Here is a 16,369-nt window from a genome sequence, read left to right as displayed (position 1 = left end):
TTGGGAGGCTGAGACAGGAGGATTGTACAAGTTTGAAGCCAGCCTCAGCTATACTTAGTGAGGCTCTCAGCAATTTAGTGAGACCCTGTTTCCAAAAAATATATAAAATAGGTTGGGGGTATAGCCCAGAGGAAGAAGGCCCCTGGATTCCATCCCAGTACCACAAAAAAAAAAAAAAAAAAAAAAAAAAAAAAAATCCCAAAATAAAGAATAAATAATACGGCTGGGGGTGTAGCTCGGAGGTAAAATGCTTCTGGGTTCCATCCCCAGTACTGCCAAAAAAAAAAAAAAAAAGTACACACACACACACACACACACACACACACACACACATTTAACATTTTTTTAGATATTTTCTCACAAGTACTTATTATACATGGAGTTTCATAAACAAAAGCATCCTAAACACTGTACTTGTATTAAGAGCAGGCTGCTAAAATGCTTTCCCCCAAATCTCTAAAGGTTCATAAGAATACTACTGTGGTGATTTTCCCTTTAAGAGTTTACGCCCTAAGTGAAGAAATCTCGTTAAACACATTTAGTCAAGAGATTATAATTTTTTGGTGGTACTGGGGATGGAACCCAGAGGGTTTCTACCTCCAGGCTATACTCCCAGACCCATTTTTTATATTTTATTTGGATACAGGGTCTAAGATGCTGAGAGCCTCTCTAAGTAGCTGAGGCTAGCTTCGAACCTGCGCGATCCTCCTGTCTCCGCCTCCCAAGTGCTGGGATTACAAGTGTGCGCCACCACACCCGGCTATACCTGAATAACTTGGAATAAAGGGAAAGAGTAGTTGAGGTTATTCTATTTAAGTTCATTAAAATGAATTTTACATGACATCTGAACTGACAGATAACACGAGAAGGGCATTCCTAGCAAAAAGGATCTCTCAAGCTAAGGAAAACAACAGATGATTTAACCAAAGAGAAGTCTTAGAAATACAGGAGAACAAATCCACAAATAGTCTATAATCACCGTTAGAGAACCTAAAATGGAAAATATGACAACAAGCCAGGCGTCGTGGCGCACGCTTATAATCCCAGCACTTGGGAGGCCGAGACAGAAGGACTTCACAAGTTCAAAGCCAGCCTCAGCAGCTTAGTGAGGCTCTCAGCAACTAACTTAGTGAGACCCTGTTTCCAAATAAAGTATAATATAGGTCTGAGAGTATAGCCCAGAGGTAGAAAAGCCCCTGGGTTCCACCCTCAGTAACACACACACACACACACACACACACACACACACACACACACACACGACAACAAAACATATACTAAAGAATATATTTTTATTTTTAAGAAGAAATATAGCAATTATTGCCATTACATAGAGATAAAACAAATAGAAGAACTAAGGATATAAAGGTATCAAATTCCTTAACAAAAGTTTGAATATTCTGAAAAATGGCCAAGATAATGTCAGGGTTTTACCAGGTGATTAAAATACTTTCTAATGTGACTTATTTAAAGTATACTTACACAACATAGCACTGACCTGGTCATTGGGACAAATCTGTTGTAAGAAACATTCAATGTACCCAAGAAGTTTAAAAATTCTATCACTTATATTACCAACAAAAAAGAAATACAGGAGATGGAAAGAATTAATTTTACTTTTAATGTAAATCATATGAATTGAATGCTATTTCTCTAGTACAAATGGTAGTGTTAATGCTCTCTAGATAAACAAAATGTTAAAAGTACATAAAAATAATTCATCATAAAACTAATTCAAGGCGGGCATGGTGGCCCACACTTGTAATCCCAGCATTTGGGAGGCTGACACAGGAGGATCTCAGTTCGCGGACAGCCTCAGCTACTTAGTGAGGCCCTCTGCAACTCAGTGAGACCCTGTTTCAAAATAAAGAATAAAAAAACAGGGCAAGGGGTGTAGCTCAGAGGTCAAATGCCTCTGGGTTCATCCACAGACCCGCAAAAAAAAAAAAAAAAAAAAAAAATCATTATCGAAGCACTGTTCAAGGAGTTGGACTTTCCTAGTACAGTAACTATTTTTTTCTGCACAAAGCTATGGAAGTCCTTACTGTCTTACTGTCTATTGTCTTCCATATCAGTAAAATAACACAATCCTACTTTCAGAGATAGCTCTACCTTATCTGAGAAGTTATGACAGAACTTATTTTTATGTAGATGGCCTTGCCCTCTCTTCTAAAGCTCACTGAATTAAAACACAAGAAAGATTCACCCATCCAACTCTATGTTGTTTTCCCAAGTGCTCACCATAATATGATGTAAATTTAAACCAAAGACACAGGAAACTTGCTATAATTTTTTTGTGGGTGTTATGTATATAGTACTAGGGATGAAACTCAGGGATGTTCTACCTCTGGGCTACATTCCTCATCCTATTTATTTTGAAACAACCTGCTAAGTTTCTGAGGCTGGCTGTGAACGTATGATCTATTTTAGCCTCTCATGTCCTGGGACTGCAGGTGTGCACCATCATGCCTGGCTGCTCTAACTCATTTTTTCAAAATGGGCTAATAAGGGCTACCTTCCCTTTCCTTCCTCCTCCCTTTCTCTCTCCTTTCCTTCCCTGGTGCTGAACCCCGAGGCTGAAACATTCTAGACAAGTGCTCTACCACTGGGCTACATCTCAGCCCTGGTTTGTTTTTTTTTTTAATTTTATTTTGAGACAGAATCACTAAGCTGCCCAGACTGACCTTGAGCTTGTGCTCCTCCTGCCTCAGCATCCCAAGTAGCTGAGATTACAGGTGTGTGCCACTGTGCCCGGCTAAGGCTCCTCATTTTCACCTTCAGTTAGTGAAGTATAGAAAGCCCCAAATGAATGATCTCAGGAATACTTACTATACTGGTTGTTAGAAAATAAACTCAATATCTATTTAGAAGTTTTATTACTCATTTCCAAAGGTTTATATGCAGTCTTTATGTGGCGACTTGGTGTTGGGAAAAAATTTGCTCTAGTAGTGATTTATTCTCTATTTCTGCCTGTGATAAAACCACAAGTAGCTTGAAAACATAGAAATTACTTGTCAGAAGAAAATTCTGAATAATATTAGCAAAATATGGAAACTAAGAGTTTCTATGTCTTTACTAGTCAAGTAAATGAGATCCCATAAAAACTGGTTATTTAAATACTGAGATAATCTTAAGTAGAAGTTTTAAAATAAGAGTTTACTGAAATAGTTCTATACCCAGCCTACCATCCTAAACTAAAATGGATCTGAAAGAAAATCTAGAATATAAGAATTTAAATGATTAATATAATGTCTGAACATAGGTTTATCAAGCAAGGCAGAATCAGATGAAGAATATCCAGGTCTCTTTCCAAATTTATTTATTTTTTGCAGTACTGGGGATGGAATCCAGGGGCACGCTACCTCTGAGCTATACCTACAGCTCTATTTTTGTATTCTTTGTTTTCTTTTTCTTTCTTTCTTTCTTTTTTTTGAGTCTGGGGATGGAACCCAGGGACATTAGACCTCCGAGCTACACCCGCTGCCCTCTTTTGTATTCTTTATTTTGAAACAGGGCCTCACTAAGTAGCTGAGGCTGTCCGGGAACCAGAATCCTCCTGTCTCGGCCTCCCAAATGCTGGGATTACAAGTGTACGCCATCATGCCCGGCTTATTCATTTTGAAACAGGGTCTCATTGAGTTGCAAACGACCTTTCACTAAGTAGCTGAGATTGTCTGCGAACCTGGATCCTCCTGTCTCAGCCTCCCAAATGCTGGGATTACAAGCGTGTGCCACCATGCCTGGCTTTTTCCAGATTTTAACTTCATTCATTTCCATTAAAGCACAGATTCTCCAAACAGGCAATAACCACTCCTGGGAAGGAGGGAACAAAAAAAAGTATATGAAAAAATGCAAATTTGTTACCTTTCTGTTTTTTGGTTAAAGTTAGATGTCAAGGGGGGTGTTAAGTAATTTTTTTCCTGAAAAAGTTGCAGTAAGTCAAATAAGTATGGGAATCTTTGAACTAAAGTAACAGACTAAAGTAATCAGCATTTATTCTAGTTAACTCTGTATCACTTTGGTCATAAAATATTAGTCCACGCTCACTGTTTTACATCATATTAAAAATGCTAAATACAGAATTGGGTATGAAGGCACACGCTTGTAATCCCAGCATTTGGGAGATTGAGACAGGAGGATCGCACAGGTTCAAAGCCAGCCTCAGCTACTTAGTGAGGCTCTCAGCAACTTAGTGAGATCCTGTTTCCAAATAAAGTATAAAATAGGTCTGGGAGTACAGTCCGGAGGTAGTAAAGCCCCTAGGTTCCACCCCTAGTACCCCCCCCCCCAAAGTTAAATACAAAGATAGTTTTTAATGGTTAAAAACAACAGACTAATATACTTATTTAAACTTGATACTTTTTGCTTTACTTTAAGCAAAGAAGTTTTAATAAAACTATGTTTTGGGCAGTACTTTTCTTACCCGTTCAATTCTTTCCCTGGTCCTTTCAGTTCCCACAGGAACTTCATGAATATGATACTGGCAGCAAAGGTAACTCATTACAGGATCAGGTGCATCAAATAACTCTCGCAAATATGAGAAAAATCCATATTGTCTGAAAGGAAAAGTAATAATTTGATTTTCTTCCTAAAATAGCATTAAAAAAAAATCTGTTCAGATGGGCAGGCTGAGAAAGGAGGATCATGGATTCAAAGCCAGCCCTAGCAACTCAGTGAAGCTTTCACCAAATTAGTGATACCCTGTTTCCAAACACACACACACACACACACACACACACACACACACACACACACACGGTGGTGGTATAGCTTGGAGGTAGAATGACTCTGAGTTTATTCTCCAGTAACAAAAACAAACAAAATCTAATGTGGACAATAACCAATAAATAAAACGAATTATTTCAACAATCATAGGGAAATTTGTTTTTTACACATTGTTTTTTTCTTTGTGGTACTAGGGATGAAACCCAGGGGTTTTCTACCCCCGGGCTATACTCCCAGACCTATTTCATATTTTATCTGGAAACAGGGTCTCGCTGAATTGCTGAGAGCCTCACTAAGTAGCTGAGGTTGTGTGATTCTCTTGTCTCGGCCTCCCAAGTACTGGGATTACAAGCATGTGCCAAGCCCAGCTGTTTTTTTTTTTTTTTTAAACACATTTAAAAATTACCTAATACTAGGCCAGGTGTGGTGGCGCATGCTTGTAATCCCTGTGCTTGGGAGGCAGAGACAGGAGGATCGCGCAGGTTCGAAGCCAGCCGCGCTGGCGTAAGAGACCCTGTTTCAAAAATATAAAATAGGTCTGGGAGTGTAGCCCGGAGGAGGAAGGGCTTCCAGGAACCCCAGTACCACCAAAAAAAAAAAAAAAAAAAAAAAAAAAAAAAAAAATACCTAATACCATTTGCTTTCTTGTTAGAGAAGCTTAAGACTATTAAGTTATTCTTTTATTATTTCTTCTATTATTTTTATATTAAGAATATCTACTATATCTAATCTACTATATCTAGAGTTAAGATATTTACTTAACTTGCAATGCTTGTAAATACTTATTATTACAACTTTTTCTTTTGTGTGTGGTACAGGGAATTTTCATTTTATCTCTGAACTACAATCCTAGCCCTATTTCATTTTTATTTTGAAACTGTCTCATTAGGTTTATGAGTCTACTTGCTGAGGCTGTCCTCAAATCTGCAATCCTCCCATCTCAGCCTCCCAAACCCTGGGAAACATAATCCCACCAGACCAAAACTGTTATTAAAACTTTGTGTGTGTGTGGTACCGGGAGGCATTCTACCTCTGATCTACACCCCTAACCCTATTTTTTATTCTTTATTTTGAAACAGGGTCTCACTGAGTTGCAAAAGGCATCACTAAGTAGCTAAGGCTGTTCGCGAACAGCCTCCCATCTCAGCCTTCCATCTCAGCCTACCAAATGCTCCCATCTCAGCCTTCCAAATGCTGGGATTACAAGTATGTGCCACCATGCCCAGCTCTAATACAACTTTTATATTTAGTTCTTTGGGAAATTATTTTTGCATTATAATATGATGACTTATTTCATATTCCTAGTAACTAACCAACATTTACCTTTCACTGTTATTTATTTTTGTGGTACTAGGGATTGAATCTGGGAAGTATTATATCTCTGAGCTATATACCCCTGACCCTATTTTATTCTTTATTTTGAAACAGGGTTTCTCTAAGTTGTTGAGGGCCTAAGTTGCTGAGGCTGGCTTCAAACCTACAATCCTCCTGTCTCAACCTCCCTAGTAGTGGGTACAGTTGTACACCACCATGCCCAGTTAATTTTTCTTCTTAAATAAAAAATACTTTAGAGCCGGGCATGGTGGTGCACACTTGTAATCCCAGCATTTGGGAGGCTGATACAGGAGTATTGCGATTCGTGACAGCGCCAGCTACTTAGTGAAGTTCTCTGCAACTTAGTGAGACTCTGTTTCTTTCTTTTTTTTTTTTTTTTTTGGTGGTACGAGGGGTGGAACCCAGAGGCTTTCTACTTTCTGCCTCCGGACTATACTCTCAGACCTATTTTATACTTTATTTGGAAACAGGGCCTCACTAAGTTGCTGAGAGCCTCACTCAGTAGCTGAGGCTGGCTTCGAACCTGTGCGATCCTCCTGTCTCAGCCTCCCAAGCGTGTGGATTACAAGCATGCGTCACCACGCCCGGCTCAACCCTGTTTCAAAATAAAGAATGAAAAATAGTGCAGGGGTATAGCTCAGATGTCAAATGCTCCTGGGTTCCATCCCCAGCCTCACAAAAAACAAAAACAAACAAAAAACTTTAGTTAGTATCTTATGTCTCATTGAATATTCCAATATTATTCCACCTATCTGAAACATCAACTTCCTCACACACTACCTATGCCACATAGTATATTCCTGGGCCTAAATTTTTCCTTATTTTATATTTCTGTAGAGATCCTAAAAGAGAGTAATACAGCATATAAGAAATATATTATGTGACAAAGAGATAAATATATGTGAAATTATTCAATATTCAAGTAAGTCTTAATAATATTTTCACAACTTACTTTAGTTCATTCAGAGATCTTGAAGGTGCTTTGTCTGCATATGAACTCTTTGGAGCAATAACAGCATTTACTCTTAGTTTTTTATTGTCACGAACCTGAATACAGGAAAAAGAAAGTATATTAGTTATTACATATTCTTTTTTTTTTTTTGCTGGTCTGGTGATGGAACTCAGGGGCATTCAACCTCCAAGCTACACCCCCTGCCCTATTTTTATTCTTTATTTTGAAACTGGGTCTCACTGAGTTGCAAAGGACCTCACTAAGTAGCTGAGGCTGTCCGCAAACTGTGATCCTCTGGTCTCAGCCTCCCAAATGCTGGGATTACAAGCATGTGCCACCACGCCCAGCTTGCTTGCTTGCTTGCTTGCTTGCTTGCTTGCTTGCTTATTTATTTATTTATTTATTTATTTATTTATTTATTTATTTATTTATCGGTATTGAGGATGGAAAGAAACCAAGGGCATTCTACCTCTGAGCTAAACCTTTAGTCCTATTTTTTATTTTGAAACAGGCTAAGTTGCATATGACCTAAGTAGTAGCTGAGGCTGTCCGCAGACCACAATCCTCATATTTCAGCTTCCCAAATGCTGGGATTACAAGCGTGTGCCACCACGCCTGGCTCCAACATATTCTTAATTAAATAATTTTCAAAGTTACCACACGTTTACTGTCATTCATGATCAGAAAATCTGAACACTGGCTCTGACGATACTTAGAAGAAAACTTCTGTGATGATATTACAACTATGCATTTTATAAAGAGCCCATTTACTTTCGGTTGAAACAGAACATCTGGGATCTTCTTTTTTTTTTTTTTTTTTTTTTGGTATTGGGGATGAAACCCAGGGGCATTCAACTTCTGAGCTACATCCCCAGCCCTATATTTTAGTATGTATATGTATGTATGTATGTATTTATTTATTTGTGGTACTGGGGATGGAACCCTTCTACCTCCGGGCTATACTCCCAGACCTATTTTATATTTATTTGGAAACAGGGTCTCTAAAGCCAGCGAGGCTGGCTCCAAACCTACATGATCCTCCTGTCTCCGCCTCCCAAGTGCAGGAATTATAAGGATGCGCTACCATGCCCGGCCTTTATTCTTATCTTGAAACAGGGTGTCACTAACTTGCAAAGACCCTCACTAAGTAGCTGAGGTTGTCTGCAAACTGTGATCCTCCTGTCTCTGTCTCCCAAATACTGGAATTACAAGCGTGTGGCATCACACCCAGCTTATTTTTTAAATTTTGAAACAGTCTCACTAAATTGCTGAGGCTGTGATACTCCTGTCTCAGTTTCCCAAGTACAGAGATTACAAGGCCCACCACACATAACTCATAAACTTTTAAGTCCCTGATTGAGCGTGGTGGTACACGCTTGTAATCCTAGTACTTAGGAGGCTGAAAAAGGAGGATTGCCGTTTTGTGGCCACCCAGAGCAACTTGTGAGAACTCCGTAAATAAGGAATAAAAAGTCGGGCTGGAAGTAGAACTCAGAGGTAGAATGTCCCTAGCATCCATCCCTAGTTACACACACACACACACACACACACACACACACACACACAATCCTTGACTGACCCTTGAACTATAAATGTATGGAAAAACTCCAGGGGACTAGAAGAAAGCAACAAATAGAAGACTGAAAAATACCACACAGAGCTTCCAGTTCTGTCCACTGAATAGGACAAGAAGTTGGAGTATGAGTCCAGCTAAATTAACTGTCTGCTAGTCTCTACTTTTGATACTGGAGAGTGAACCCAGGGCCATCCTACCTTCAAGCCATACACCTAGCCCTTTTGACTTTGAAACAAGGTCTTGTTAATAAGTTGATGAGGCTGTCCTTGAACCTGCGACCCTCCTGTCACAGCCTTCCAAGTACTGGGATTATAGGCATGCACCACTATGTTCAGATCGCTAATCTCTTAGAAGATAAGTGAACCCAGTCTTTACAATGCATTATCCACAATTCCAGTATATAATAAAAGTTACTAAGTATGAAAAGAATTAAATGCCACCAAGAGAAACTAACCCTACAAAGTCGCAAACGTTGACATTAGCAGGTAAGTACTTCAAAGCAGATATTATACTATGTTCTAGAAACTATCATTATAATGAATCCACAGATGGAGAACTTAGCAGGCAAAAAAAGAAGGAATAAATTAAACCTGAATTCTAGAACTAAAATATGCAGCATCTGAAATGAAAAATTCACTGTTCCTAGAAGCTTTAAAAAATAATTTATGAGCCGGGCGTGGTGGCGCACGCTTGTAATCCCCGCGCTTGGGAGGCTGAGACAGGAGGATCACACAGGTTCGAAGCCAGCCTCAGCTACTTAGTGAGGCTCTCAGCAACTTCATGAGACCCTGTTTCCAAATAAAATATAAAAAAAGGTCTGGGAGTATAGCCTGGAAGTAGAAAGCCTCTGGGTTCCACCCCCAGTACCACCAAAAAATAAATAAAAAAAATAATAAAAATAATAATTTATGAAGTACTTTATGCCAAAACACGAACCAAGATAAACTGAAAATTTTCCTTAAAAACAAAGTGCCAAATCTGAACCATGAATAAATATTTACATCTTTAATAAGAAATAAAAAATATGGAATATCTACATCTATAAAAACCCAAAGAAGAAAAAGATGTTTTCACTGACAAACTTGATGAAGCAAGCAAAAAGTCAGTAAATAAAAAATACTTCTAAAACCATTTTGTGATAGATACCACATAACCCTGATACCAAAACCCGACAAAAATGATGCAAAAAGACTACTATAAACTATTATCTCCCATGAATATACATGTAAAACCCCCTATGTTAGTAAACAGAGTCCAGCAATGTATGTACAGGTTACACGGCAAAGCAGAGTTTATCTTAGGAATGTTATATTGTAGTATCAAACAAAAAATCAATCTAATTTAGTATTTTAAGATAAAGTATAAAAGCCATATGATCATTTTACAAGAAACAAATGAAATTTTAAAACAACTAGTAGAATTCAGTAAAGGAATTCAATTGTGTCACAGGATGCAAGGTCAATATAAAAAACTGAGCTGGGCATGGTGGTTCATGCTTGTATCCCAGCATTTGGGAGGCTGAGACAGGAGGATCCTGATTCATGGACAGCCTCAGCTACTACTTAGTGAGGCCTTTTGCAACTCAGTGAGACACTGTTTCAAAATAAAGGATAAAAAATAGGGCTGGAGGTATAGCTTGGAGGTAGAATGTCCCTGGGTTCTATGCCCAGTATCGCAAAAAATAATAAATAAATAAATAAATAAATAAATAAATTGTATGTCTATGCAATAGCAATAGACAATTAGAAATAAAATTTAGGAATCAATATTCAAGACTATAAACATAAGTTTAAGAATGCATAATTTAAAATTATACATTAAAATACACATTTAGCCGGGCATGGTGGCACATGCTTATAATCCCCACACTTGGGAGGCGGAGACAGGAGGATCGTGCAGGTTCGAAGCCAGACGCGCTGGCTTAAGAGACACAGTTTCCAATTAAAAAGGTATAAAAACAGGTCTGGGAGTGTAGCCTGGAGGTAGAAAGGCTTCCAGGAACCCCAGTACCACTAAAAACTAAAAACTAAAAACTTAAAAAAAAAAAAAAAAAACAAAAAACACACATTTAATGAAAGATCTATTAAATCTACACACTGAACAATGTTGAGAGATATGAATGTGAGGCATGGTGGGACAGTGGAGTTTCACAGTAGCACAGATTAACAATTCTGAAACTATTTTCAGAGCATTCAAGGCTCGAAAAATGAGTAAATATACTGAAGGTCTAAATATATTTATTACAGCTCTATGGTCTATAAAATATGCTTATTGTAGCTCTATAAAAATGTAGGAGAGCTACGTTTTTCACAATATACAAGAGAATTACAAAGAGGCCAAGGAGAAAAATTAGAAGGTACCCTATATGTCAGATTGCAATTGGAAGTAGCAGTGTGTTCATGGTGCATGTATGCTCTCTAGTTCTCTAAATAAATACAGAAGTAAATACAGAAATACAGCTTTGCATGTGAGGTCTTAGAAGCAATGGAGACACCATTAACAATAAACATACCTAGTGCCCTTGTCTTGGTTTCTTAAAGGAACTAGGGCCTTTGGGAAAGGGATGGCTGTGAAGGGTACATTCAAGATAAGCTTATAACATCTTCTTAAGGACAAAAGTATATGACAATATAATAACATTGCACAGCTAACAACATATAAACTATATAATAAAATCATATGTAGCCAAATATAGGATACAAGTACATAAAATATATTAATAGCTAAAAATCACTATTCCAAATAATATTATTACGTATTAACTGGCTTAATCCTCATAGTCATTTTAGGTTAATGTCACTACCATTTTACAGCTGAAGAAACTTGAGACACAAAACATTTAGGCAACTTAAAAGTTAGTAGCAAAGCCAGAATTCGGATCTTGTCAGTCTAGCTACAGAACTAGACTCTACAACTCAACCACTAAGCCATGCTACCTTTTCAGTGGCTTAGATTCTCAGTCATTTATTTTCCTTTCCAAAAATTAATTAATTTATTTATTTACTGCGGGTCTGGGGATGGAACCCAGGGGGCATTCGACCTCCAAGCTACACCCCCTGCCTTATTTTTTTATTTTTTATTTTGAAACAGAAGAAATTATGTTTTTCTCTCTTATAAAACAAGTAGGTGTGAGGCTTTGGGGTTGGGTTCCTCAGCATTGTAAAAAAAAACCCCAAAAGATAGAGACAAAAGTTTCCAAATGTAGTCCCTAATAATGAGATAAATAAGAAGTTAACAAAGTTTAGTAACTGTGCCCCAAGAGTTATCTGCTCATAAAATTAGTTGCTACTTTTTGCTCTAGAACTTAAAATCCAAGCACTGAGAAGTACCAAGTAAATTAAAGTGCTTTATTGTTAGTACTACTTACCTCTTTGAGGAAGACCTCCATATCTTCTTGACTTTCAAATACAAAGGCTCTCAAGTCATTTGATGGAATATGATTTTCAATATACTTGGCATTTTTATTATCTTTCATATTGATCTAAACAAAACAAATAGAAAGAAGAAAATGATTTTCATGAAACTCAGTGATTACTGGAATACTTATTTATTTATTTATTTATTTATTTATTGCAGTACTGGGGATGGAACCCAGAGGCATTCTACCAACGAGCTACACCCCAGGCCTATTTTTTTTTTTTTTTTGCAGGTCTAGGGGTAGAACCCAGGGGTGTTCGACCTCCAAGCTACACCCCCTGCCCTATTTTTTATTCTTTATTTTGAAACCGGGTCTCACTGAGTTGCAGAGGGCCTCACTAAGTAGCTGAGGCTGTCCGCGAACCACGTTTCTCCAGTCTCAGCCTCCCAAATGCTGGGATTACAAGCATGTGCCCAGCCTCCCAGCCCTATTTTTTATTCTTTATTTTGAAACAGGGTCTCACTGAGTTGCAAAGGACCTTACTGAGTAGCTGAGGCTGTCTGAAAACCCAGATCCTCCTGTCTCAGTCTCCCAAATGCCGAGATTACAAGTGTGAGTCACCATGCCTGGCTCAGAACACATTTATATTTAGTGCAGAATTTAGATTAAATTTAATACTTGAGAAAAAGACAAAAAGAGAATGATTTAGTATTGAAGGGTAATTTTAACACATCTAATTTGTTACCCAGAAACAACCAATACACAAAAAAGGCCAAGATTTGAATAGTACCTACTTAGAGATATATTCAGTTCCTTTCTGGTTAGCTTACTGCAAACATTGAAAACAGTCTTAGATTGCAACCCCAAAGAATAAAATACTCCCTATCTTTTCTCAAACCCTTAATATTTTTCTTCTTCTTTGTCTTACTTTATGGCATTGGGGAATGAACCCAGGGTCATTCAATTTCTGAGCTACACTCCCATTCCCTATTTTATTTTTATTTGGAAACAGGGTCTTGCTAAGTTGCTCAGGGCCTCACTAAGTTGCTGAGGCTGGCCACGAACTTATTATGATCCTCCTGTCTCAGTATCCCAAGTACTGGGATTTCAGGCATGGGCCATGATGCCTAGCTACAAACTTATTTTTAAAATATTAACTAATCAGGCATTTTTGCCATAAGTGGCTCAGTTGTATGGAAGAGTATTAGGATATGTCGGGGGGAAAACTGTCTCAAAGAAGAGTATAATCTTTTAGTTATTGCAGACGAGTAAGTATACTGAAAAGCAGAGCATGTTAAAGGTCCCATTAACATAGGCCTAGTAAAAAGTACTATCTAAACTGGGCATGGTAGCACGTATCTGTAATCTCAGTACTCAGGAGACTGAGAAAGGAGGATCATAGGTTCAAGATCAGACTTAGCAACTTAGTGAGACTCTCAGCAAACTAATGAGACCTTGTTTCCAAACAAAAATAAAAAGGTCTGGGGGTGTAGCTCAGGGGAAGAATGCCCCTGGATTCAATCATCAGTATCAAAAAATAAAATAAAGAAAGAAAAACGAAGGAAAAGGAGTACTTTTTAACCTGGTGTAATCCATTACTTGAGAGACTAAAGGATTTCAGGTTTGTAGCTTGCCTCAGCAAAACAGAAAAAAAGTACCCACCAACACCCACAAAAAAGATAATATCTATGGAATTTTAGAGAAGAGGAAGATTACCTCCAGCAGATACAAATCAGCTTTCTTGAAAAAAATAATGAAAGAGGAGGTATTGATGTACCATAACATATCATGAATGAAGCAAAATAGTGAAGAGCGGGGCTCTGGCTCATATAGCTGTCTTTCAAATCCTGTGTGTGATCTTGATCAAGTAATACTTAACTCTCAGAAAGCCTTAGTTATTTCATCTGTACGATGGATAAAACAGTATAACCTCACAGGACAAATGTAGGTTGAAAGAGATGTTATAAGAAAAAAAGGACAATGCTTGTTACATAATATTGGTCAATACTACTCTATTTTAAATTACAGAATATCAATAATACAAATGACACAAAAACAAAAAGTTAAAACCGTACAAATTGTCATACCCAGGCTATAAACATTTAATGTTTATTGCTTCACAATTTTTTGGTATTACTTTATTAGAAGAAACAATATAACTGAAAAAATAAAAGTGAGTGTTTACTTCAATTTATAGAAAAAGCAAAATGACAACATGACTATAAGAAAATGTGTATAAAGCTGGTCACGGTAGCACACATCTGTCATTCTAGTATTTGGGAGGCTGAGACAGGAACATCGCGGTTCGTAGACAGCTTCAGCTACTTAGTGAGGCCCTTTGCAACTCAGTAAGACCTTGTTTCAGAATAAACAATAAAAAATAAGGCTGGGGGTGTAGCTCAGAGGCAGAAAGCCCCTGGGTTCCACCCTTAGTGCCACAAAAAAAAAAGAAAAAAAAAAAAAGAAAAAAAAAAGAAAAAAAAAAGAAAAAAAAAAAAAGAAAATGTGTGCATGCACACGTGCCTGTATGATGCTGGGAATTGAACTCAATGGCATTCTACCTCCAAGCTACACCTTCTGTGCCCATTTTTGAAATTTTGAAACAGGGTCTTGCTAAGTTGCTGTGGCTGGCTTCGAAGTATGATCCCCAGCTCAGCCTCCCAAATACTAGAATGACAGGCATGTGCTAACATGACCAGCTGAAGTCTTTTATTTTAAATTATAGTTATAGCCGGGTGTGGTGGCGCACACTTGTAATCCCAGCATTCCGGAGGCTGAAACCGGAGGTTGAGACCGGAGGATCACGATTCGCGGACAGCCTCAGCTCCTTAGTGAGGCCCTTCTGCAGCTCAGTGAGACCTGGTTTCAAAATAAAGATGCAGCTTGGAGGTAAGTCAGCCTAAGACCCAGCTCCAGTTCTCATTATCATTTATTCCCTGGGCGTATTTATCAGAGACATACGCCAGAGGCATTCTACCTGTGGGCTACAACCCCCAGTCCTATTTTGTATTCTTTATTTTGAAACAGGGTCTCACTGCGTTGCAAAGGGCCTCACTAAGTAGTAGCCAAGGCTGTTCACAAACTGCGATCCTCCTGTTTCAGCCTCCCAAATGCTGGGAATTACAAGCGTGTGCCACCGCACCTGGCTATCAGCTATTCTATCATTTCAGATTTTGAGGCCATCATGTAAATTGGTTACATGACCATTCAATTCTTTAAAATATTTCATCTGCCCGTGCTCAAGAAGTTATATATATAGTGGTCATTTTGGTCACTAGCTACTTTGTACAGTTCCAAGAGAGTCTGATTCACACTTTTCTCTCAAGTTTAATGTACATTCCATTGCATTCATCACCTGGTTTTCTGATACTCTTCTTTTTTTGGTGCTAGGGACTGAACCTAGGGGGATTCTACCTCCAAGCTGAACCCTCAGCCCTATTTTATTTTTTATTTTGTAATAGGGTCTCATTAAGTTGCAGAGGACTTCATTAAGTTGTTGAGGCTGGCTTCGAACCTATGATCCTCCTGACTCAGGCTCCAAAGTACTGGTATTACAAGTGTGTGCCACCACAACTAGCTTGGTTTCCTGATACTCTCAAAGAAGATTTAGCCACCTTGTTGGTTCTTGAGCTTCCCGTATATTTGTATGCTCCTTTTCCTCATGATATCAGTAAAGAAAATACTTGTCAAAATTCTTCAAAAAAAAATGGGATGTGGTGGTTCATGCCTGAAATCCCAAGACTTAGATCAGAGACAGGGGTACCCTAGCTTTAAGGCCAGGCTCAAAAACTTAGATTCTGTTTAAAAATAAAAAATAAAATAGGGTTGTTCTTCACGGTCAAAGTAGTAAGATATAAATAGGCAGATATAGGAGACATCACACTCTAAAATGATCTGGTTGGTGGCAGCCTCCTGACCCACAAGTTTTTAAATTAATTTTTTCTTTTCTTTCTTTCTTTTTTTAAAGTAGTACTAGGAATTGAACCCAGGGGCATTCTACTTCTAAGCTTCACCCCAACAGCACTATTTTTTATTCTTTGTTTTGAAACATGGTCTCAGTAAGTTGCAAAGGGCCTAAGTAGCTGAGGTAGCTGAGACTTGGCTTTGAAACTGCAATCCTCCTGTCTCAGAATCCCAAGTTCTGGGATTACAAGCGTACACTATCATTTCTGGCCTAAATAAAATTTTCTATATGCCCTATTCATAAGCTACTTTAAAATTCACTTATCTGTAAGTGGCCTTTTTTGTTACTAGAGACCTACAGCAGTTATTTTTAGTGGCTGAATAGTAATTCACTACAAGAATAAAGAGTAGTTTACTTCATGAATCAGTATCTTCTTTGTAAATTTTCATCTGCCCTATTACTTTTATTAGGAATATATCTGTAAAAAAAAAGCTTTTCTATACTTCTCTAACTCCAGAA

General features: G+C 38.0%; 1 protein-coding gene across 1 annotated transcript in view; it reads right to left on the bottom strand.

Annotated features, from left to right (window-relative positions):
• SMC5 (structural maintenance of chromosomes 5) overlaps positions 1-16,369 on the bottom strand; it is a gene marked incomplete at both ends in the record, with an annotated part of 94,991 nt that overhangs the window by 33,157 nt on the left and 45,465 nt on the right. The window contains 3 exons of the mRNA XM_080709194.1: positions 4,424-4,556; positions 7,013-7,107; positions 11,956-12,069. Of these exons, the coding sequence (XP_080565320.1) occupies positions 4,424-4,556; positions 7,013-7,107; positions 11,956-12,069 (342 nt within the window). The remainder of the gene's footprint in view (positions 1-4,423; positions 4,557-7,012; positions 7,108-11,955; positions 12,070-16,369) is intronic.

The sequence above is a fragment of the Muscardinus avellanarius genome, assembly GCF_963383645.1.
Source record: "Muscardinus avellanarius genome assembly, chromosome: 13".
NCBI classification, from domain to species: Eukaryota; Metazoa; Chordata; class Mammalia; order Rodentia; family Gliridae; genus Muscardinus; species Muscardinus avellanarius.
The sequence above is the reverse complement of the archived record's forward strand: the minus strand, read 5'-3'. Positions and strand labels throughout refer to the sequence as shown.